The sequence below is a fragment of the Anser cygnoides genome, chromosome 6, assembly GCF_040182565.1.
Source record: "Anser cygnoides isolate HZ-2024a breed goose chromosome 6, Taihu_goose_T2T_genome, whole genome shotgun sequence".
NCBI lineage: Eukaryota > Metazoa > Chordata > Aves > Anseriformes > Anatidae > Anser > Anser cygnoides.
This window is the reverse complement of record NC_089878.1, coordinates 36,379,953-36,403,689: the sequence shown is the minus strand read 5'-3', so window position 1 is coordinate 36,403,689 and position 23,737 is coordinate 36,379,953. Positions and strand designations below refer to the sequence as shown.

General features: G+C 40.2%; 1 protein-coding gene across 6 annotated transcripts in view; it reads left to right on the top strand.

Annotated features, from left to right (window-relative positions):
- Nucleotides 1-23,737, top strand: part of LOC106041006 (von Willebrand factor D and EGF domain-containing protein-like) — a 177,936-nt gene that overhangs the window by 129,728 nt on the left and 24,471 nt on the right. For 5 of the 6 annotated variants that reach the window (XM_066999142.1, XM_066999140.1, XM_066999141.1 and 2 more), the window contains 5 exons: nt 4,054-4,932; nt 13,357-13,452; nt 14,260-14,355; nt 17,244-17,339; nt 18,865-18,960. In XM_066999142.1, coding sequence (XP_066855243.1) covers nt 4,054-4,932; nt 13,357-13,452; nt 14,260-14,355; nt 17,244-17,339; nt 18,865-18,960 — 1,263 coding nt within the window. Of the gene's footprint in view, nt 1-4,053; nt 4,933-6,240; nt 13,333-13,356; nt 13,453-14,259; nt 14,356-17,243; nt 17,340-18,864; nt 18,961-23,737 lie in introns of those variants that run through there. The other variant, XM_066999144.1, reaches the window with a different exon arrangement.

The window sequence follows — 23,737 nt, the reverse complement described above, 5'->3', positions numbered from 1 at the left end:
AGTGTAATTTTTCTGTTCTATCTTGACATTTTAAATAAGATATATGTGCTGGTAGATGTTTCAAATTTTAAATGATGACCCACATAGCGCAATATGTCAGAAGAGCATTTCTCTGTCGACATTCTTCTGAATGAGAAATGTGCTACACAGCATGTACTACTAAATGTTAATAGCTCTAAAACTACACAAATTGTAAATTTATTGAATTGTGTTAATAATGAGATGAATTCTTAAACTACTCACAGAATTCTGAAAGAGTTGCAACCTGATCAGAATTAAAGGTGCCCATAACACTCTGAACTGAGAGGGGGAAGAAACCAACAACAGATGATCTTGTTAAGGAGAGGGAACCAGTCTCCAGATGAAGAGTAGGCTGTTTTGGGGCTTTTTAGTAGAAAAAAAGGACAGAGCAACACCTGGATTACAACACAGAGATTGCATGTGCTGATAGTGTCTGCTACTTGTGATCGAATGAAAAAGTTACATTAGAAAAAAAATATCTTACTCTAATAGCTGTGAAGAGAAGCACAGCAATAAAGAGGAAGCAACTACTCATGTCTGCAAGAGGTTTACAGCAAGAGCTTGAGGTGTCAGCTGCTAGTTGTGTCTCAGGGTGGGGCTGTCTCCAAGGCATATTGCTTGGGAAGAAAGGTACGGAGGTGCTCGAGTCTAAGTGAAGTCTTGGGTGAATGACACTTGGGTCACTGACTTAGTCCACCATGTCCCAGGCAAAGTATGAAATGCAGTCACTCTGGAAACAGAAATGATTGGTGCCAGGAGGGGATGTGACTTCTCTTAGTCCAAGTCTAGATGTAGCCTGTTTCCGAAAGCTTGAAAATGAAAACAAACAAACAAAAAAAAAAGACAAACTCAGAAGAGAGAAAATATATTAGATTTCTTTACTGAGTTTCAGTGGTGATAACTCACCCTGGGTTTAAGATACTGTCGAGTGTCTGCTCTGTTTATGAACTGCTATTTTCACTAGGTTATATAGCTGTTTTATTATCTCCAGAATGAACATAATCCTCTTCATATACAGTAATCTAGTCGCTCACTACAAAATGCAATTCAGGCAAGAGAAGAAATCAGAATTTGCTGTGCCTTAACAATGCCATTATGGCATTGGCAAGCATGAGCCAGATACTGGTTATGATGATTCTGATTTATAATCTTAGCACAAGCAGTACAAGGTACCTCAAACACCAGGCAAACCAGCGGCGGAGGGCTTCTCATGTAGGGGAACTCCTAAACAGATGGAAAGTGTCCTGGTGTTGAGTTGGATGAGGGATTTAAACTTCTGTCTCTGAAATCTGGTCTCTGTCACTCTTGTTCTAATCTTCCCCAGACAGGGGAGAAAACAAAGGCATCTATCTTTGCAGGGCCTGATCCTTCCTGGTGTTACACTGTGCTTACAGTGGTGTAATTCTTGATAGGAATGGAGCCCTTTCTATGCACAGCTGGAACAAAGCATCAACTTCTCAGTCTCTTTTCCAAGTCCATGGAAAATAAACTCAGTTGTTCCCACTGCTGCACATTTCCCTGTTAGTATAGGCAGAAATACTAACGGTAGTGAAAATGTATTTCTGTACTGTCATATAACCTTGAGCACTTTGCCTTGTTTTGTGTGATTTTCATCCAGCCCAATATGTAATCATACTGTGGCATCGCAGTGAAAACCAGATTCACACAATCACACTTCTGCATTGATAATGGGTTATACATTTGAAAATATTGATCGACTGCGAGGAAAATAAATTGAAGTAATACAGAATTTGAGAAAGCTGCTGACTACAGACAACTGAGTCTGCAATCTTTTGGTATATTTCTTTGTTTTGGTGTATTTAGATATCTGGAAAACTACAGAAATAATTTTTCAGGTATTCCGGAAAAATGCCGTCAGATTCTAATCCCAACTAAATTGCACAGTATCTTTATAAGTAAAAATATGATAAAATGAAAGCTGAAAGGACACTGATGTAGCCACATTTGACCAATACCAAAGTTCCTGTGACAGTATCTTATGAAGTTTGGTGGCCTGTGCAAAGTGGATGAGGGACTTTAATCCATACATGCGATGAACAACCAAAATATTTACTGCTCTTCATTGGCAGTTTTATTTGAGGTGAAAAAAATTAATTACAGCTACACCCCAAAAACAGCATGCCCCCCCCTAAAAAGGGAAGACAGAAGCTTATTTGCAGGGTGGGCATATCATATATCATCTAATAAGGAAATAAAAGACTTTCATTTCTCAGATAGCCAGTCTGGCCCCCTCAGCAGTCACTAAAATTCAGCTAAATGAAAAAGAAACGTTTGATTACAATACAGTGGAAGGAGCTCAAAGCTATAATCATGTGTCATTTAGGAAATTTGTTAAAGAGGTCATTTGGCCCTTCATTGCCTGTTGATTTCTGGTCCCTGAATCAAACTTTCTAAAGGCAGCAATAATCTCCTTTTGCTGATAACTTTCTGTGGAGATGTTTCTTTTTCTATCTCAGGTTCATTTTAAAAAATCATTTGACTTCTCCTATCTTCTCTTGCTCTTGTCACTGTTGACACCCCTCCTCACCATCTCCTTTCTTCCATTCTGTGTATCTCATCATTCATCAGCCTTGCCTTGGACAGTAAAATTCATGGATTTGCCTACTGCTGATGCCCATAACTTGATCCACTACCACGTACCACTCCAAAACGTGATGCTTCAGGGCAACAAAAACTCATCAGCCAGAAGAATGACACTGTTTACCAGCCAAATCAGCACAGCTTTGGATGCCAGGTTTTCCTTTGATCTAGTCAATGCTCTAAATTTATTTTTGACCTTTGCCAAGTGTCTTTATCTCTCTTCTTGCTAACTATGACTAATTTCTACATCAGTAGGAGTTTTATGAAAGTGATTAATATTTATATTTAAAAGGTAGAGATACATCCCACGTGGGGTTAACCCTAGAACCAAGTGAGGTTTTTTTGTTCAGGATCCAATACATTCCATTTCCTATGGAGTGAGTACGCCAGAAGTGGTTAAAAATAGCTTCTTCCATTCATTAGAGTCAGCAGATAGCCATTAATCTTCCTGAAAGTATTGATTCAAACTACTTGTCTCCACTTTCAAGGCCCTTCACAGACTAGCCTCTCCCCATCTATCATCTCTCCTTACACTACTGAAAAGGTGGCTGGCTTTGTAACAAGTGGGTGACAGTTACAAGCCAGCAGCCTTTCTTACATGCTGCCCCTCACGTCTGGAGGGAGCTGTACACAGTGCTAACAAAGGTTTTCCATTTGTCCCCTTTACATGCTTTCCTCAAACTTTCCTTTGCCATAAGGACAACAAAAGCATTGCATAGTTATACACTGATGTGATTGGGCTAGAATCTGTCTAGGACGTGATCTTGCCAAGGACCGTCTTATCATTTCTTTATTTCTCCATCTCTGATATCTATCTGTCCCAAACTGCAATATCATGTCTTACTCCTAGACTGCAAGAACTTGAATGCAAAGTCTCTGCACTAGGTACTGCTTAGCAGGACATTTCGCAGCACACTACTGCAAAATATGCAGGTAATCAGAAATAAATGCTAGCTCAGGTGGTCAACAACTGTAGGGAGCATGAGAGAATGGCACACAGAGCCAAAACCTCATGGACTAGCATAGGTCAAAACTAGTAGAACAGCATGGCAAGTGTTTTTGCCTGGCTGTTATCCCCCATAAACTCAGTGCTGATCCTTAAAGAATAATGCCTGTCTACCACTGAGAGTTACTATCTTAGTCTTAATATCAAACCAGCATAATTATATTTCATCTAGCTCATAAACTTATTCTGTAAATTTCTGTATTGCAGTTCCCTGTGCATCCAGTGCTGTCGTTACCCATAGCAGACAATACTGTGACATTTCTACACCAGCCAGCATAGATAAGCCCTTAGTATAGATGGCAGATTATTGCATTTACTTCTAGAATTGATATTCTGCTGTTTGCTCATAATCTAAATGGTCGTGGTGGTTTCTTTAAACACTACACCAGCAAATTTGACTAGTATATATCTTCCTTCTGCCCTAGATTCAAGATCTTCCCAAAGCCATGTGGATGTTGCTGAGAGAAATAGCGAAGATGCTAGAAGCTCTCACCAGGAAGGCAAGACATTAAGAAACATATATTCCCTTCTTTCCCGAACCCAAGTTCCAAGACAACAAACTACGTACTTTATGGAAAGAAACCACACAGTCATTAACACTCCATTTCTTACAATGAAAAGGAAGATTTCCCAGGCTCAGACATTGTCAGAAAAAAAATATGTTATGGAGTCCACGACACATGAGAAACAGACTTTTCTTGAAAAAAGAAGTGATGCACACACTTTCCTTCTGCACGAGGAACCAGACCGCAGAACAGCAGCTGTCAGCGTGACAACCCCTACTGCTGTGCATTTTAAGCAGTACAAACCAGGTCCAACACAGACCGCTCCTTCTCATCACAACCCAAATGCAAGCTCATTCTTTGCAAGGCCACATGCTGTTCAGCAAGCTTGTTCCAGATACAGCTATTTTCCCAGGAAATGGCCCAGTCGAATCACAGTCTCAAAGACCAAACCCTCCCAAAATTTCCCGACAGAGCAGCGAACATCTTTGGAAACACACCTCACACCCTCTTTTCATCCATTAGGTTATTCCCTTGACACAGCTCCCCGGACTGCCACCATCCCACCTGGGCCTGTTCCCCCAGCAAGGCTACCAGCACAGACCGCAGCGCTCAGGCAGGCATACAAGGCAGCAATGGACCATGTGGAACTGCCAAAAACCATCAGTGGGATGCGTCAGGACATCATCTGTGCTAACACGCCATGCTTCAGTGGTGTGCAGTGTGAGCCAGACGAAGATGGAGGGTTTAAATGTGGGCCTTGTCCCACGGGATACAGTGGAAACGGAATTATGTGTGAAGGTAAGGTAGAAAATCCTCTTCCGAATTCCTTCGTGCCTTTAAATATATTTCTAAGTATAAATAAAATCACTTTCAAAAATTATAAATAATTTTGATTATATATTTACAGATGTTGCCAGCTGAGATCATACTTTTTTTCAAAGGCAATTACATTTTAAAATAATAGAAAAACTTATTCTATAACTCAGAAGTTCTTTCTGCTTACAAAAATGACATATTTACTTGATAATATCTAATCTACTGAAACCAGGACTAGATTGTGATCTTACTTGCCCTTGCTTAAGGCCAGATTCATTTTACTGAAATCATTACATTTGAAACCATATAAAACTTTGTGGGAAAGAGTAAAATTGACTCTATTTGTCTATACAACACATATTCTATGAAAAACTAATTTTTCTGCTATCTTAAAAATTACTTTTAAATATCTACCCAATACCCTAAATATAAAACTGAACCTGTCATCTGAAATGTATAGCACCAGAAGAGTTTTCACAATATATTGACTTATTTATTAGGCATTTTAGAATACCTCGGTAAAGCAATAGTATTACACGCATTTCTAAAACAATGAGTTCTCTGACTTGGCTCTCATTAATTATACCTTTTGTTGAAATCCTTCTGATAAGTTGATGTCTTAATTGGCCTTTCACTACACAAAGCAGAAGTGTAGTGAATCTATTCAATTTCTAGTAATCTATTTAATTTTCTTTTGCCAGTGGTTTCTCGCATCCTGTGCCCACAGCAGACAGGCGGGGCAGGGTCTCAGCAGGGCTCAGAGCCCCTGTGGTTCCCTGCTGCTCACGAGTCTTTTTGGGGGTGTAAAGCCCCCAGCAGCACGGCAGCCCTCTGAGCTTAGAGCAGTCCTGGAGACATGCATAGGGAAAAATTACTATAATCCCGCATGCTGTAATTTTCACCTACTTGCACATTTCTGAAATGACCCTTCTAAAGGGCTGAAGGTTGTTTGGCCCATCAAGAAAGACCCCATCTTTTATGCCTGCAGCTGGAAACACACCATGTAGCTCCGAGTATTGGGAAGCTCAAAGCAAGCTGGAGTGCAGGATGGCCTCCCCTCAAAGACAAGGCCTAGGTACAGATGAATATTTACAAATACAGATATTCAGCTGCCAGTGTATAAATAAATTTAGTATGCCCATCAGTACAGTCCTTAAAACATAAATCTACCTGTGCCTTTTACTGTCTCACAAGACAAGATGTTTTCTTCAATTACTGGAATTACAGAAAACCTCTCTGGAGAGTCCTTAAGTTGAAATAGCTTATTGCCAACATCATTCTCTGTCTCAGGGCTTGATGACACGGTACACAAACATCCTTTATTTCTCTCCTGTCACTGACCACATCACCTGACTTAATAATAAGCCTGTCTGCTTCACCCCGAGCCACTGTGCGCACCTGCGACTGCTGTCCTGGAGCAGGGCCAGGAATGCCTCTGCCGCCGGCTCTGTGTGAAGAGCATCCATTGTACCTCCAGCTGCTGGCGTCTCTTTGCGTGTCAGATGCAGCTGGCTGATCATGACAGATGAAGGAGAAAGATGACAACAGTTCCTCGCATTAAGGCCTTGCCAGAATGTCTGCTATCAGCACCTGACGATACAGGCACGACCGTACTGATTTCCCACAAAACAGTAGTACCCTCTCAGAGCAGACGGCAGCAAAACTGAGCAAGTGATCAAAGCTTAGATGAGGCAAAACTTTGTGAAATCTTCAGACTTTGATGCAGCATGGCAAGCGAGCAAAAATGTCCAGCCTCAGACACTCAGACACATTTGATGCCGAAATTCACCAAGATAAAAGGAACGGCCCATCGGTAGCAAGGTTTAATACCTGTGGAGCTTGAGGGGATGTGACCTTTGTTTAATAAGCGTTCCTGAAAATAATCTAAGATAATAAATGCTTTACGGAGTGGTATTTATCTTGTGACAGAATGTAGATTTATTTATTTATTTATTTCAGTTGTGCGGATTCAAAATTAAGCGTGGAGGGACTGGTAGGGAAAAAATAAGCAGCATCCTGAAAATGAATTTGTCCTCTAAAATAAATCATGCAAGATTTTGATTCTTTAATACTCTTATCCCTTTGTACAAGCCCCTCACGCTGCCCCCTGGTTTAGTCAGAGGTCCTCTCCTTCCATTTTGTTTTCCTGCTTTGGGCATCACAGAGCCACAGGAGTCCAGGCTGGAGGAGGCCCTGGGGACCACCAGGTCCAATCTCCTGCCTTCTTTTGGAAGAGCAGAGCTAGATCTCAGTGTGTTTGGCTTACACTCAGACATCTAAAACTAAACTGAGATATTTTCAGATGCTCTCAGCACTATCTGTTTAGATCACTCCCTTCAGTACCAACAACTTTGTCATCTGTAAGAAGTAGGACCTTGCTTTTACCCATCTTGTTTTGACATAAAAAGCAGTAGGGACTGAATTCTCCTATTTCTGGCAGCAGCTAATTACTACGAGGATAAGCCAAGGTGAAGTAGTTCCTCGAGGATCAAATCTCTACTTCCATACCCCTTCCTACAGCTGGCCAGGTTCTCGGCTTGTAGAGCTCTTTTATCTTCCTGCACAAAGGCAGCATTATGATTTATCAGCAGCCTAATGTCAAGGCGAGCCTGCTAAATAGGCAAGGCCTTGACACACATCATTTCAGAGGAGTATTTTGGAGAAAGCTGACATCACCTACGCTATAATAAAAAATAAGCAGGCGAAATAAGGCCTACAGTTGTCTGCTGCATTTTTCTGCATATTCACTTGCAGAAGACACTTCCTTTTCTTTGTGGAGTAAACTTAGCCAAGAGTTCCTCTGGTGATGAGGGAGGTTGTGAAATAGATAATTTCCACTCTACGTGTCCTTTCCAAAGATACATACCAAAGCACCAACATACTATTATGGTACACTCTTAGCAGTGTTACAGGACAGTCCCTATCACTAGCCAAAGTGCACTACAGAAGTGTCCTAACACCTACAGAGCTTTGAACATTTCAGCTCACTATGGCAGTAATTAAAAAAAAAAAGTCCTTTAATAATGCATAACTAGTTCAAACATTGTTTTGAACACCTCACTGTGTAACATTAGAGGCTAATGCTCTAAAATATTCGTTAATGTTAGCCACACGAGAGCCATTACTGACCGGCCTGCCTGTGTTCTCCCCACAACAGGGTCACAGTCCTGCACTTCCAAAGACACCGTATCCACTGGACAAGGAAAAAAATGCTGGCTTTTCCCTGGGCTCATTTTATTCACCAGGGTCTGTGCATATGGCACTGTCTGAGAGCAGCTGTTATATTTCTTGAGCTCCTTAGGGTGCCCTAAGGTGGAACATGTCCTTTCCACTCGATAACAGGGTTGAAGCAAACGAAAAATTCTGCTCAGGGCATTTTTGTTGTGCTTCTTTCTGAGACGCCTAAACCTGAACGCTGAAGAAAAACAAGAATTTAAGCCAAATTCCTGGTCATCCTTGTTTTTATTTCTCTAACCCCAATTTTGTTCAACAGGGAGTGTCTGGTTACTAAAACTCTACAGCTAAAAAAACAGTTTTGTAAAATCAAGTCAATAACTTAAAACCATTTAGGATTAGGTGATGATTAAGGACTATTATGTTTCTAGTTTTTAGCAGTCATAAAAGTTCCTCAGACTTCCTGTGGAGAATAAAGTCGTGCAACTTTAGAAACAAAGTGTTTTGTTAAAATGTTAAATCAGTAAAACTCTTGGGTTATTTTACAGGTTTTGCACAGTATTTTCTGAGGGAAGGGGAATTCTCGAACAGCAGCAGTCACGCTTTCCTCTCAGGAGTTAAAAATACACCATTGCCTTGACATTACAAAACCAAATAATTTTCAAAATAATGGGAAAGACAAAGTAGTTGGGAATGTATTACAACCTCAGGATACACAGCTGGATGAAACTAGGCTAAAAAATCAGTTAGCTGACATTTGTCTGGTCTGACATTTTTACACCCAAAAAGCTCTACCATATCAAACCAAAAGTCCTTCCTCTGTCTCCAACAGCTGCTAACAGCAGATGTCCAGAATTATTTGGGAAAAAAAATATAGGAATACTGTCCAGAATAGTCACCCAGTAAGTTGTGGACTGTGTGTTTAAAAAAGCAAAGGTTATGTCTTTGTAATTGATATCTCCCAGTATGTACTTCTGTAAGTTTACCCAAATGCTTTTAGAACCCCTACAAAGTTTTGCTGTCCACAGTGCTACTGACGAGCTTCACAGAGGAACTGTGAGCTCCCTTTAAACTAGCTGCCTGCTAGCTTTACATCTGTCTGTCTTGCACAGCAAGAAACAGTAAGCAACCGTATCCTGTTCAACCTTTCCAGTCCCCATATAATTTTGTAGTTTTCCATCCTATCCCCCTAAGCTTTGTTTTTCCCAAAGACTTAATCTACTGTTTTTTTGTACAAAAGCTCTTCTGTAACTCTGGTTATCCTTGTCACCTTTTTTCTGTATCTTTTCCACTTTTACTATAGCTTTTCCAAGCCGGGGGGATCAGAACAGCACATGGTATTTAAGATGCAGCTCACCATGGATACAGGCCATAATAAAGTCTGGCATTTTGTGCTCTGCTCATTTTCTAACAATTCCTAACATTTTATTTGCTTTTTTGACTGCAGATGAGCACTCGGCTGACATTTCACAAAACAAAATCCATTAGTACAGCCTAACCAGAACTGTTGTCTGCATTTGTACTCCCAATTTAGTCAGTCAAGTTAATCTTGTTAATTTTCTATTTGCTATGATAGGTATTTATTTCATAAATGGACTCTGGGCTGCTGGACTATTTAAGTATGCATATGAGTTATTTTAATTGCACTAATACATGATTTAACCCTACGCTTTATTGCCTTTCTCTGTTAAAGACATGCAAAAGAAAGGCTTTACTCCATGTCTGTTAAAGAGGAAAACCAATAATCCTTACAACTTATTTTTTCTTTTTTTTTTTCCCTCCCTTCTGCTGCACATATTAAAACTTCATCCGCACATCTAGGAAAGCAGTTTAGCACATCTTTGAAAGAAAATAATTGTAGTGCAGTAATTACAGGAAACCAGGTAGTCTACACTCCTGACCTGACTGTTTTTCACATTTTAAACTGAAACTGCAGGTAACCTCACACCTTTGAGCCTTGCCTTAGTGGTGCAAGTCCAGGACCTGCCAGGCTGGGCTGCACAGGCGGTTATTCGCTGTTGAGATGTCAAGCAATAACTCTGCCCTGGAAGCCATTTGCTGATTAGGGTATGATTAGGGTATCAGAAATGGAGGAACCAACACATCATCTAGTATTTCTGAGTTTCTTCAAAGTTATCATAGAGAAACCCATAAAAAGTGCATGATCTCATTTTAATGGGAAAAAAAAAAAAAAAAGTAGTTTCAGGATATTTTCCAAAAAGCCCTTTCAAATAAAACAATAATGGACTTCTCCATTTTTGCCTGCAGACTTTAAATTATGAACAAAAACATACACATTTGACAGCAAGATTGACCATTTACAACAATGTTTTTCTCTTTACTGTTATCTTATACCATCCAAAAATGTTTAGTATAAAAACACAGCAATACCTTTGTACAATTCAGCAAATGTTTATGGAAAAACATGTTCATTCCAGAAGATGAAAGATAGGAGTCTTGGAAAAGAATTTGACATAAACGGTATATTTCTATTACTGAGAAAAATGTTTTTTAGTTGAATGTTGCTCTCCCACTGCCATTGCAGCCAGTGTTCAGTTTTTATCTTCTGCTATTCACCAATAATAGAATAGTTTTAAGTGTTTTACTAAAGTGTCACAATAAGATCTAATTATTTGAATATCTAAAATACTATGTTCTTTTCTGACAGTTCAGATGCATCTCAAAATGTGTAAAGGCCAGATGGAAAGCTGTCTATTCAAATGGACGCATTCACTTTAAGTGCTATACACAAAACACGCTGAAATAAAGCATAATACGTTTGAATGTCACTGCACTCGGCATAGCACTTAGGGACCTGGAGGCTTTATGCAACCATCACGCTACAGGAAAGGAAACATATTTCATGTACTTCAAAAAGTACATTTTCCCCAGGTTTTGTGTTTCCCAGTCTCTATGCAGAGAATGTGATTCAGTTCAGCTTGCTGTAATTTCTACTTGCAAAGAAATCCCTTGTAAGCAAGTCCTATGCTTACCCAAGCACAGAGGAATTAAGATGTTTCAAGTGCACACAGGTCAGGCTGGCACCCCTATTTCAAAGCAAGGTGTCATTGACTTCAGCGAGATCTATGGCAAGCCCCTGAACACAAGTGGCGGCTTACGAATACAGTGCTGCCATTTAAAAAGTTTAACAAATTTCTTTGAAAACAGCTTCCATTTCTTTCGCCTTTCTTCCCCTTGCCATTTCATCATGGACTGCTGCCTGCTGTTTGCCCTAAGGGCACGAGACCCCGAGCTGCCTGAGCCTCTGACCTGCTCTGAGCTGCTGCCAGTGGCTGGATCAGAAGAACTTTGGGGAAGTGTGATGCTAACTGCTTTAGTGGGTCTAAACCAAATCTATTTAGCTGTCCAGAAAATGTCGATTTTTTTTTATTCTTTTTTTCCCCCGATGTACACTTCAAATTTCAGCTAAACACATGCTGAATTGGAAATGTCTAAACCTTATAGCCCATCAAATCAAAACTAAATTTAGCTTAATGACATTCCCAGCATGAGTAGTACGGATCTAAACTATATCAAGTTGTCTCCGCTCAAGCATGTCAAATCCTGAAGTTATATTAATACAGCACTGAAAATTTCACCCTTAAAACCTAATGGTAACAGGAAATGTAAATACTGAACTACCTGAAGAGCAGATCTAATAACAAATACATTTCTTAATATTATTTGTGTGAAAGGATTTATTTAAAGGTACTTTCTTGGGGTTTGATTTTATAACTGCAATTAAAATATGTGTGGTGGCTTTCATAATGTTTTGGATGGCAAAGTTCAGATGCAATGGCTTTCTGTGAAGGCTTGGTGATAGCCCAAGAGGTGAGGCCTTCACAGCATGAGCTTCATTTAAATTCTGTCATGCCACAAATATTTGTCCTTTAGTGTTCCAATTACGCTATCCATTTTACATTTGTAAGAACAATTTTTTTATTTTTTTTTGTAACAATACTGAAAGATGCTTTCTTTCAGATCTCTGTAGCGTCTTTCACTATCATGCATTTTTCCTTGGAATAACCTTGCTTAGCTTCATACCCATTATAAAAAATACAACCCTGCCAGTAAAGTGTGTCAAAGTACAACATTTTTCTCTGTGTTCACTTCCCAAGCTTGTGGATAGATATTTTTCATTCTGTTATTCAGTGTGATATTTTTTCTGAAGGCATAAGGGAGAGCCAGCAGACACACACGTCTTGCTCTGTTCCTGCACCCAGAGCTCCTTAAGATAAGTTTCAGTGCATTTCCTACAGCAGTGCCTTCTCCCTCCCTCTCTGGAACGTGGCGTAGAAGAGTACCTCTTGTTAGAGGGTTACAAATACAAATATTCATGATAGCAAATGTTAGGTGCTTACCTTTGTCATTAGGTTTAGGAGGGTAAACTTTTCTTGCCCATGAACAATTAAATGCATTAAGAATGTGCCTAAATCAGACTCCAGCTGGGAATCAGCTTTTGTCTCTCCACTGAGTATATGAAATGCTCAGAATAAACAGCTCATTAGGCAGATAAGATAAGCGATGTGAAACCCCCTCAACAGTCCCTGACATTCAGATCTCTTTTCTGGAATCGATGAGTTCATTGCTTGACATGTAATGACCATCATTTAAAAAACAAACAAGTGTCTTCAGCAAATAACCTGTTTCCAGAGCTGCAATAATTTCCAGCTTTATGCCATACACCTGCACGTGCTCCCTTCCACAGAATGAGACTGCTACTGCAATACATCAAGAAATCATTATCTAACTTTCTGCTTTGTCTGCAGACCTCAAACAACCCATTAAACATTTAAATTGTTGCTTAAATGTTTGTCATTTTGCTGACAAATCTCCTTACAACTCTTTTATCCAGAGGAAACACTTCACCTCTGCTCTGGGGTAACTTTTGACACCCATTAAGGCTTACCGAACATCCACAAGGCTAATTTGTACAGAGGGAAGGGCAAGGTGTTTCATATTGTGAACTACATTTGTATTCGGTCCATTTTAGACTTCAAAAATATGTACTTACAAATGGGCATGCACAGAAGTTAAACACGACTATGTTAGCACCATATTACTAATGTGATATCTGTTTTTATCCTGTAGTTTTTCCTAGTAGCCAAATTTCTTGTTGGATTAATAAAACGGTGAAAAGTAGTAACAAGTACTGTGCTCATAGCCACACAGAATGTAGTACTCGAGGTCGTTTCTTTTTCTCATGCTTTATTCTGCCTGTGCTTCTTGCAGTGCAGTGTGATCCACCGTGTGAGAACGGAGGCACTTGTGTAGCTCGAAATACTTGTTCTTGTGCTTATGGATTTGTTGGTCCTCGATGTGAAACAAGTATGTACAAATTCATTGAGGCTTTTCTCCCCATTACATGTTTGAATTTGCAGAAAATAAGACAAAAAAAAAAAAAACCTTTTTAATTTTCTCTATTTCTCCTTAAAATTATGGTTGAATACAGCAAGGAAATCAAAGTATAATATATAGAAGTAATACAGTAGCTGAACGATTTCAGTGCATATAGTCACCAGCAACATAGTTGTATTATGTAAAAATATGCACATCTGTATCAACATATTCTACATAAAAGTGCTTCTGGAAAAAAAAATAAAAAAAAAAATAAAAACAAAGCAAAAACCTCCATGTTATTTATAGTAACGTTTATGAAATTCAAGGTAGTGTGAGTGAATGCAGTAACACTAATTTTGAGAACACAAAAAGGCCATGCCTATGAGGAGTCGTGTCACTGTGCAAAACAAGCTGCAAAAGAGTCTCAATATATAGAACATCTGGGAAAAAAATCAGCCTTCAAACCCTTCTATATTAGCTGAATGGCGAAATATATGCACTTGCATTATTACAGTCCTTGCTGCTGATTTAAGTATCAGGCTGCCCTTGACAGGAATATAATTTTATCTGTGAAACAGGGTAGCTTGAATACTTAAAGACCAAAGAATTTTAGATACAAGATTTCTGATGGAAATAGTGGGCAGAAAAGAGAAAGAAAACCATGGGAAGAGACAGATTCATTCCTCAGTTTAACTCTTGGACTAAAACCATTAGTTATTTGCCGTATTAGAGCATCTCTAAGAATCAAAATTGGTATTACTGATAATAGATTTAGATCCTTTGTGCTTTTCCTAGTGGTGTGTAACAGACACTGCCATAATGGTGGGGTCTGTGTGTCGCCAGATGAGTGCAAATGCAAAAGTGGATGGAGCAACCCGTCTTGCGAAATCGGTAAGTGGTTAGAAATAACTGGTCCCCCATTTCTTTTGCTGCCTGAAATCCATGTGGTTTGCGCAATTCAGCAGTCAGAGCGGGAATTGCTTGAAAAATTAAAATGTAAGAAGAGCAGGAGACCCAGTAAAGGGCAAAACCTCAGAAGGCTTTGAGATTGTATAAGTATTCATAAGTTTAGCTGTTTATGTGAATCTCAGGGTCACTTACAGGAAACCCACAAGCAGAATCCTTTTGCAGCTTTTATAAGCTCACACAATTCTGGGATTTATTCTTAGCGTGCACAGAAATGAAAATAAAGTTATTCACCACATCAGCAGTTACAACCTTAGAAGGTGCTTGATAGCTTCTGCCAATGAGAACGGTTCTCACTGGAGATTTTGGAGCTATGTTGATTTGGAATCTCAGTGGAAATGCTCAAAAAATCACCACGGCCACAGACATAAACTCACTCTGTGTTGGCCTTGTCCACGGAGAGCTCAAAGGAGCCCTGCCCTGCAGCCCTAGTGCCTCAGTGGTGGAGATGAGGACAATGTGCAATTTCCATGCTTTGTTCCTTTTAACCCTGTACATTTCTCTCAAGGTGGGAGAGAAAGAAAAATGGTTTGGCTTTTGGTGATTTTTACAGTCAAATCAGAACTTAAAAATAAACATTATGTGGGACAGGAATAGAAGGAGGGCTGGTTAAACTAGCAAGGGAATGCAAGCAATTAAATGTGGCTTCTGCTGCTCAGTTAGCAACTACACGTGCAGTTCTAATATATAGTCTAAGGCAGAAAAATAAACCAAAAAAGGTAAGTTATCAAAAGCTTACCTATTAACTACTGAGGTTTTTTGGTCCATTTTTGGACACAGTCTTGCCATTCCAGAAGATGGCTCTTAACTGTGTAAGACAGAACAAAAGTAGGTTCAGAAGAACTTTTCTCCCCCTGCTGTTAACTATAGGATATTTAGCTACTCCTGGCTGCATTTAATAATCGCAGAGTACCTACGAAAGCTGTGCTCAGGGAAAAACCACCTCCATCAGTCAGTGAGAGTGAAGTGGGGACTGGAATTAGGTACCTATTTCTAGTCAGGACTCATGGTTTTGAACCCTATTTGAATAGCTATAGCTCAGACTTTCCTCTCAGGGCCGAAGTGCAAAAGATGGAGTGCATACTCTTTCTTCCCAAGGCACAACTATAGCACTCACCTGGGACAAGACATGCAAAACAGTGAAATATGAAAAGGAGCAAGCATGAGGAGTACCTTAATCAGTTCCAGACCTCAAGGCTACAGAGGCAGTCTGCCTCTGCCATGGCAAATATTAAATGACTCAGACACCTTCAGCCTACATTACCTCTCCTGGAAGGTGAGGGATGTCATTTTAACCTCCTCCCTGAGACTGCTGTAAATGACAGACCTATTGAGGACACATAAATTAACCTAGCTAAGGTCCAGCGTAAATGACTGGGACTGCTGCTCGCTATTCTGGTTCCCCCTATCTCCTTTTCCAGCCAGAGATTACTCTCCCAGAGTTTTACAATTTTATTTTGGTGGGAGATTTAAACGGGATTATTCTAAGAGGACAAGCAGCAGCAACAGAGGCAGTAGTTTCCAACCCAGAACAGCAGATGCAGGATTTGTTTGTCTGACAATACCTTGGGTGAAAGAATATCAGCCTCAGTTCTCCAGCACTGTTTTGTGTGTGCTAAACAGAGTATTTTGTGGAGACTGTTGGGGTTTCCTTCCTAAAGTGATGTTAGAGGAATAGCTGGATATATGCTGATATCAAAGAAAAAAAAAAAAGAAAAAGGAAAAGAAAAAAAAGAAACGAAACTTAGGGTACTTTATCGATGGAAATATAAACACTGACAGAGCGCGGACATCTGTGAACTAGCTGGGACAATGAGGGAACTAATCCAAATCTACCATTAGCAATGAATGAAGTCCATTTTGAGTTCATAAGTGATTGCTGCTTAGTCAGAAAAGCCTCTCAACTAGACTGCAATTTTGCTTTTTTCTCTTTCCAAATTGACATTTTATTTCTCCTTTAGTTCTTCTGAAATATTCTAGTGACCCTTAATTTATTTAAGCTTACATTTATTTAATTTATTTAATGGGCTATTCTGTAAGACAATGAAAAACGAAAGGGATGGAAGGAAAAAGACTGCTTTAAAGTGTCACTCTAATGAAAACTGTGAGCATCCTTATTCTTCACACAGTGATTTCCCAATTAAAGTAGATCACAATTCAAATACTTTTAATACTTTTTTTTTCAACAGTCAGGTACTTGCCACATAGAAATATGCAAGACAGATTTTAATTCCTAATGCCTGTTATATCATCTACAGTAATAACAGATAAATAAACAGGCAAAGCCAGTGATTTTGTTGATGATGCATAAGCTAATATGTCATGGTAGCTGGCATTTAAATGAGGCAGAACAAACAGAGGTTTTGTGGTGCATACCTATTCAACTTCACCAAAATGCCACTATGCCCTGCTGCACTCAGACAAAGCAGCAAATGGTTAATATACCATCCAGGTTATCCAGGCTGTATGCAACGTGACTGCATTTTGCTGCCCTGGGATCAGGTTTGGTCAGGTTACTAAAGTGAAAGCAAATGAGCTGTGCAAATCAAAGAAAGATATCAGAGATAAACTATTACATTATATTTTATTTCATCCTCCGAGCTATGCTAAAACACCACTGAAATGCTCCCACTGCTCCCACTGACAATATATAAATGCCACTGCCCAACTGACCAGTAAGGATTGTGTGAAATTTATCACAATATTACTAGAAATATTTATTCTAATGACATGTGCAGTAGCAAAAGAGTATGTACTGTAAAAAAAATCAGACTGATAACAGATTAATACATTTATCTTACCTTCACACACAGCTGTGTGCAATCCTCTGTGCTTAAATGGAGGAATCTGTGTACGGCCAAACACGTGTGCATGTCCTTATGGATTCTACGGGCCGCAGTGCCAGAGAGGTAAGGAAGTCCTATTTATCATGTTGATAAAAGATCCAGGCTGAAAATACAAATATATCATTACCTACCCCCACATGCAGTATATCCAGAGATTTTCCTTGTCATAACTCCCTGTGCGCTCTTTGGATATTATGATCTGTCGTAAATCCGCATTAAATTGTTCTTAATGGTATTGTGATGGAATAAGCACTTGTTTATGATGACATTAGTGACAACTAAACAATTAACTTAAAACTGTTTGAAGTCAGTGATATCACTAATTAGCATCCATTCAATTAAACTTTAAAGCATGGGTCAACTTTGTTCATTTTGCAGAGCCTATAGTGTGCACTACACTGCATTTCAGAGCCAGATGATCCTTTATCTTCACATACGCCTCACCATAACACCCGCTTGACCATCCTAGCATGTAGTGGGTGGGAGACTTATACAGGACTTCTCTAGGTCCCTGCTCAAATATCTGATCAAATATCGCTCCACCTAACTTCGAGCGGGACCTGATTTTGAATCCATCTCCTAAAGGAGAGAGCTCTAAACTGAGGCTAATAGTGCCTTGGGCTTCTGGCTCAACTCATTTGTGCTGCAAAAATCAAACTAATGAAACCTTTAACTACCTATTAGCCCAAGCAGAACAGACATGAGAGAGGAACTCATGTTTAGAGCTCAAATAGCTGACAGACACTTGTGTTGAGCATGGCTTTGAAAACCTCTCCTGAATCTGGGAATATAAATACACTGTTATTACCAAAACTGAACTATTTCAATATTAGAAGTTTATTTCTCTTTCTCTCTCTCTTGTTTCCCTGGAAATATTTTTGCAAGTGAATGATTCATGAACAAAAATCTAATTGCAAGTAGAGCTTGCTGGAAGCTCTTTGTGATGCTGAGGGGGGAAGGAGAGAGTGAAAATTATACAGACTCTGTGACTTGATGATCTTTCTCTTGACATTCCACACTAAAGGTGATTTTCAACATCTAGGTGATTTGGAATTTTTATCCTGAAGTGTTCTGGTTTAAACAAAACTAAAGCTTGAAAATAAATCTCCACATTTGTGGAATATGGAAGTGGTAAGGGGAGAGAGTGGATGGTTGCTGAAGAATAGCAAAATCCTTCCTCCAGCTTCATTGAGAAAGGGGGAAGAAACAGTACCAAAACAAAGTTATCAAATATAAAACACTGTTCTATATTTCAAGGGCAGCAGCCCTTGGAAAAGCCCTTTAGCTAGAGTTAAAAGCAAGAGATTCTCTGCAATATTCCCACCGCTTAACTGCAGGTATCTAAAAAAGACCCTTAGGTGCAAGGACTCGCATCCCACAGTCCTTCCAGAAACAAGGGAGAATCAAGTTTTTCAGCACAATATCTACCCGAATCACCCTTTGGAGAGACACCTTATCTACCCTGACTGAACAAAAAGCCTCTGCAGGTGGTTCTCCCAGCACAGACACCTAAATAGAGGCTATATGTAGGTAACATTGATACCTGGCATGGTTTCAGTGCACTAAACTTTTCCTTTCCTTCCTCTAGCTGTTTGCATTCCTCCTTGTAAGAACGGTGGGCACTGTGTTCGAACCAACGTGTGCTCCTGTACCGAGGGCTACACTGGAAGAAGGTGTCAGAAAAGTAAGTTACAAACTTCCCTTTGCTTTCCAATGTTCTCTGACTCATTAACAGTTTTTATCCCTTTTGTGCAAGTTCAATGGAATATTTCGCATTGATTTATGCCCTGTTTTTCTATATTTCTATCACAGCACACAGAGGACTATGTTGGGTCTGGAACCAACCTGTTAATTAGAATAGCATTATGTCAGGTCAACGTGGGGAGTGGAATGTTTTGCTCAAGTCCTCCTTAAATATTACATGCATTCAGATTGAGTAACCTTCATTGTATTTGGAGATGAATTAATTATTTTCCATTAAATATTTTGGGGAGAAAAAAAATAAAGCCAAAGGCAGAGGAGCTGATCAAGATCCTTAGAAATATCGGAACATCATACTTCTAGCTTAATTAAGACAGTTGGCTAATAATGCCTCAGCCTTGCCTTTGTTCTTGTCACTGAAAACTCCCTCTTCACCTTAGCATCAGTATTCATATTCGATTCTTCTATTCTTATGGGGAAATAGCTTTTTTTGGCACTTTTACAGATTCTATTGCTCAACAATATTTGTCACCCAGGAAGTTTAGGATATGTATGTGGAAACTTATTTTTATTATTATTTCTTAACTGGTTTGAAATTGGCAAAAGGGGAGCTGTGAAAACAACCGTTCTTGGCAGGAAGAATCTGTACATTTCCAGAGCACTTTATGTCTCTCGCACACAGAGAAAAAAGCTAGTAAAAAAATTCCTTCCAGCAACAAAAGCCCTCTCAATCCCCATACTGCAGCTCTCCTCTCCTTCAGTGGAGGGAATCACGATGCACAGTTCTGCCTGGCTGCAAAGCACACGATTGAATAGTCTGTTCTGGCAGGAACAAGCTGGAGGGAAGAAAGGAGGGAAAAAAAGAAAAAAAAAAGAAAAAAAAAAAGACACCTCATGTTTGGCATCTTGTTTTTGAGGTTAGAGAACATTAGAAAAGTGCTGTTTCCAGCTTTAAACATACTACCACATCTCAAGACAGATCAAAGAAAAAGAGTTGACCATGACTGGAGTCTAGCAAAGCTCTCATTTATGCTCCAGCTGCTACCAACCCACAGCATGCTTCTCCACCCTTCCACAGTTTATGAGGTTTTCTTGCCCATCTTGGTATAACCTTTTGCAACCGGGTTTCCGAAGAGGATGAAAATATGTTTTCTCTGCTTAATCTGAGCCTCCGTTCCACTCCCACTACCGGGATATAGTCTGCTTTATTTAGCTTAATGCTATAAAAACTTTTTTTTTTTAAAAAAAAAGGACCTCCGTCTGTGATGAATGAAGAGAAACGTGATTAAGTAGGAGGCAAAGGCTAATATTTGCTTCCTCTTACTGCCCACTGGCTTAGTAGGTGAAAACTGCTGTGTAATGTTTTAGGGTTTTTCCTGTTTACAGTCAGCTGCGCATGAGACTGGTTTCGTGCTCAGTAGAAACAAATAGGTTGTTTGCAAGCTCTTCGTAGCAAGTAGTTGTTGTTAGAGCTCTAGGTCTTAGCACTGCTGGCACAGGAACTGGTTTCTCCTCTGCCAGAGGATCCTCACACATTCCAGTGAAGGACTGGAGGCCACATGGCAGGAGTGAGTCTCAGCTCACCTCTGGAAACCCTCCCCACAGACAAACCAGAGAAAACGAATGGTCACACCAGTTAGAGGTGGCCCTCGGTCACATTTCAAAATTTGGATGCCAGAGGCATTTCATGCCTTTTTTCTGTGTTGGTTTTAGATGCAATTTAAGCATTGACATGACTGGTCAGTTGGTGTGCTTGGGGTACATTTAAGAAATTATAGGCATAGCCGTGTATGATGAACTTATTTACCCAGACAAATTAAAAAAGCAGAAAATAAATTTCTAGAATGAATTTACTCTGCAACACAACTCTGTTTTCTTTAATACAATGGGAAAAAGTACCACAATACTCATTTTATGTTCCAAAAAGAGCTGACATGGCATGTAGATCATTAGCAGTATCACTAGCTGTACACGTATTTATATATTTTCACAGTTATCAAGCAGTGATGACGCATAATGGCAATATAAGAATAAGTCCAATCAGTTTTTTGAGCACTTACCCCTCAGATATATTGGCACTGTTTCCACTGCTTTTAAACATTTCTCTTCCCTTCCTAAAATCTCTGGACAGAGAAACAAAAGCTTCTGTTTCGTTTTGGCAGCTTCACATTCTCAACCGAAGGAGATAAGTAAAACTAAATGCCATGGCAGCCAACCAGAGATGGGTTATCCCTAAACCAAGCCCAAATTCGCTACCGGTTTTCTTCAAATGTAGAGCAACATGCCTTGGGATTTTCATGTCCATCCCTGTATGGTCTGGCATTTCTAATGCTCTCGGTCTGTGAACTGGCAGGGCAGAGAGGGAGCACCATGCCTTCGCCATTCAGCCTTAGTCTCCTTTACCTCCTCGGCGTGAGGAGGAAGGCTTTCAGCCCGAAAGTTCGTGTTCGTTCTGCATGTAAACACACGTTGCCTCAAAAACGGTGTAAATCAACCAGGTCTGACTGGCTGCCAGCAGAAATAGAAGGCTTTGCCTGGTGTGTTTACTGATAAATAACCGCCTGGTGATTATGCAAACCAGCCACCCACACCCAGAGCAAGAGGGTGTCAGAGCTGACAATGAAATGTGTGGCTATGCATCACCGATTGTTCAACCTTGCATCCTCGTTTGCTACGCATTGTTTTCAGTGTAATCAGTCTTGTTGAGCGTAAAGAGGCAAATGCTGACAGTACCTCAAAATGAAATATTTGTCCGGATCAACTTTGCATCAAACAAGCACATCTCTGCTTTAATAATAAAGAAAAGCTATTTGTGTGTGGTTTTGAATTCCATTTTGAAGAAAAAGCACATCTGTAGCAGTCCTGGAATTTTGCTCCTTTTCATGAGACTTCAGTATTCACACCGATTTCTATTACATCCTCACAAACATTAAAAGCAAAGAAAATAGATTAAATTTGATGTATTTACACACATTTTCATCAGAGTGCTTTATAAACAACTTTTAAAAAAGGAAAGCTAATAAAAGCTGAAGAAAGCTAACAGAAGCTGAGCTCACTTTTCTTACAAAGGACTGGAGTGAAGAGAAAGGGAGGAAAAGAGGGATTCACGGGACCACACGTTTATCCCTCCTCTGCTGCTCTCTACTTCTAGCAAGATCATCTCTGAGCAAAAAGGCAAACCACAGCTCCCTCTGGAGCTCACGAGCAAGCAAAGGTCACAGGAGAACAAGGCTGAACATCCTTCTCCTCCCTCCTGCAGCATACCAAGCGAACTGCAGCCTGCCCTGAGGACCCCCAGGCCCCCTGCCCCTCGCCCTGCAGCCAGCCGGGTGGATTTTACGTGTGGTTTAAAACAGAGGATGCATTTCTGCACACAGATGTTTTACAGCGTCGGGCCCAATCCTGCAGGCTTAGTGTCATAAAAAGCACCACGCTGACACCGGGACTTTGCAGATTACACCTCGAAGTTAGTAGATAATTATTTCTCCATTTCTGTAAATGCTGCAGGCAGGATTTATGGGCAATACACAGCGTGCAATATAACTCACACTCATTCTTCCAGCTCTGCTTCCTTCCCTTCCCTCCCCTTCTCTCTTTCCTTCCCAGTACCGTGAGGATTTTGCTTGCATGAGAGCTAGAGGCAAACTAAATTGGAAATGTGAACACTGGGTTTCAATGACAACTTCTTGCTAAGCAAAGTCATATTGTGAAAGTCACTGATTTCCTGCATTCCAGCCCTCCACGCTGTGTTTCTGTAGATTACTGCCTTGCGAGCTGCACGCACAGGAAGTTTTACTGCTCAACGAATTACACTTCCACTGAGTTATCATCTTGACAACTGGTAATATATTCTCTGGGATATCTTCACTGAGTATGCAGATTGACTCAAGCCGTCTGAAACCAGCTAGTTTGCAAACAAGAGCTCCAGCGTCCCCTCCCACAGAACTGAGGAGGGAACAATCCGTGTACCTAATCCAAATGGATGGAGTCATCTTTTAGCATTAGACCTGCTTTTCGTATGTCAGGGACATGCTCGGAAGCAACAGCTAATTGACCGAGATTGCTGGATGGCTGGCATCCTCAGAAAGCGGGTGTTTGGAAATAAGTAAACAGCTGCTCAAGCAGAGAGGCTCATAACTTGCTGCTAAAAGCATTAGCTCTGCTGACAGAGTAGGAAGATCGGCATCATTGCTTGTTGACTGGTTGACGTGTAGTCTGGGGACGTGGGAAAAGGAAACTCTAGTCTCGGTTTCTACTTGATGCTGAAGCCCACGTAACAGAATACAAGGGTATTGGGTGCCATCCTCCTTCCTTGGGCAAGATATACAACGGAAGATGAAGAAAAAAATATTCAGGGCTACCACTGTCTTTCCCATTCAGCTGAACACGAACTGATCTGTGCATCTTGCCTGGGGGAACAGGGACAGCTCTGACCTCCCGGAGACAGGGAGAGAGCCAGATGGGAGACAGCAGCTCAGGGGGCAGTCTGGGGTCTGCACTCAGAGCCCTGTGCCTCTCAGCTCACTCTGAGTAAGGATGCGTGACACAGCCATCAGCTGGTCTTTCGTCAAAGTTACATTTTGTTCGTATGTATACAGATGGTGCATTTATTTTAATAGGGGCTTTGAGCACATGCAGTTGTCTCTAAATTTATTTATCAGAAAGAGAACAAGAACGTATCTGGGTAAGAGCTGAATATATATCCTAAATAAGAAGCAAAGAAACCTTATTAAATTTTTATTCCTTCCATAAGAAAAACA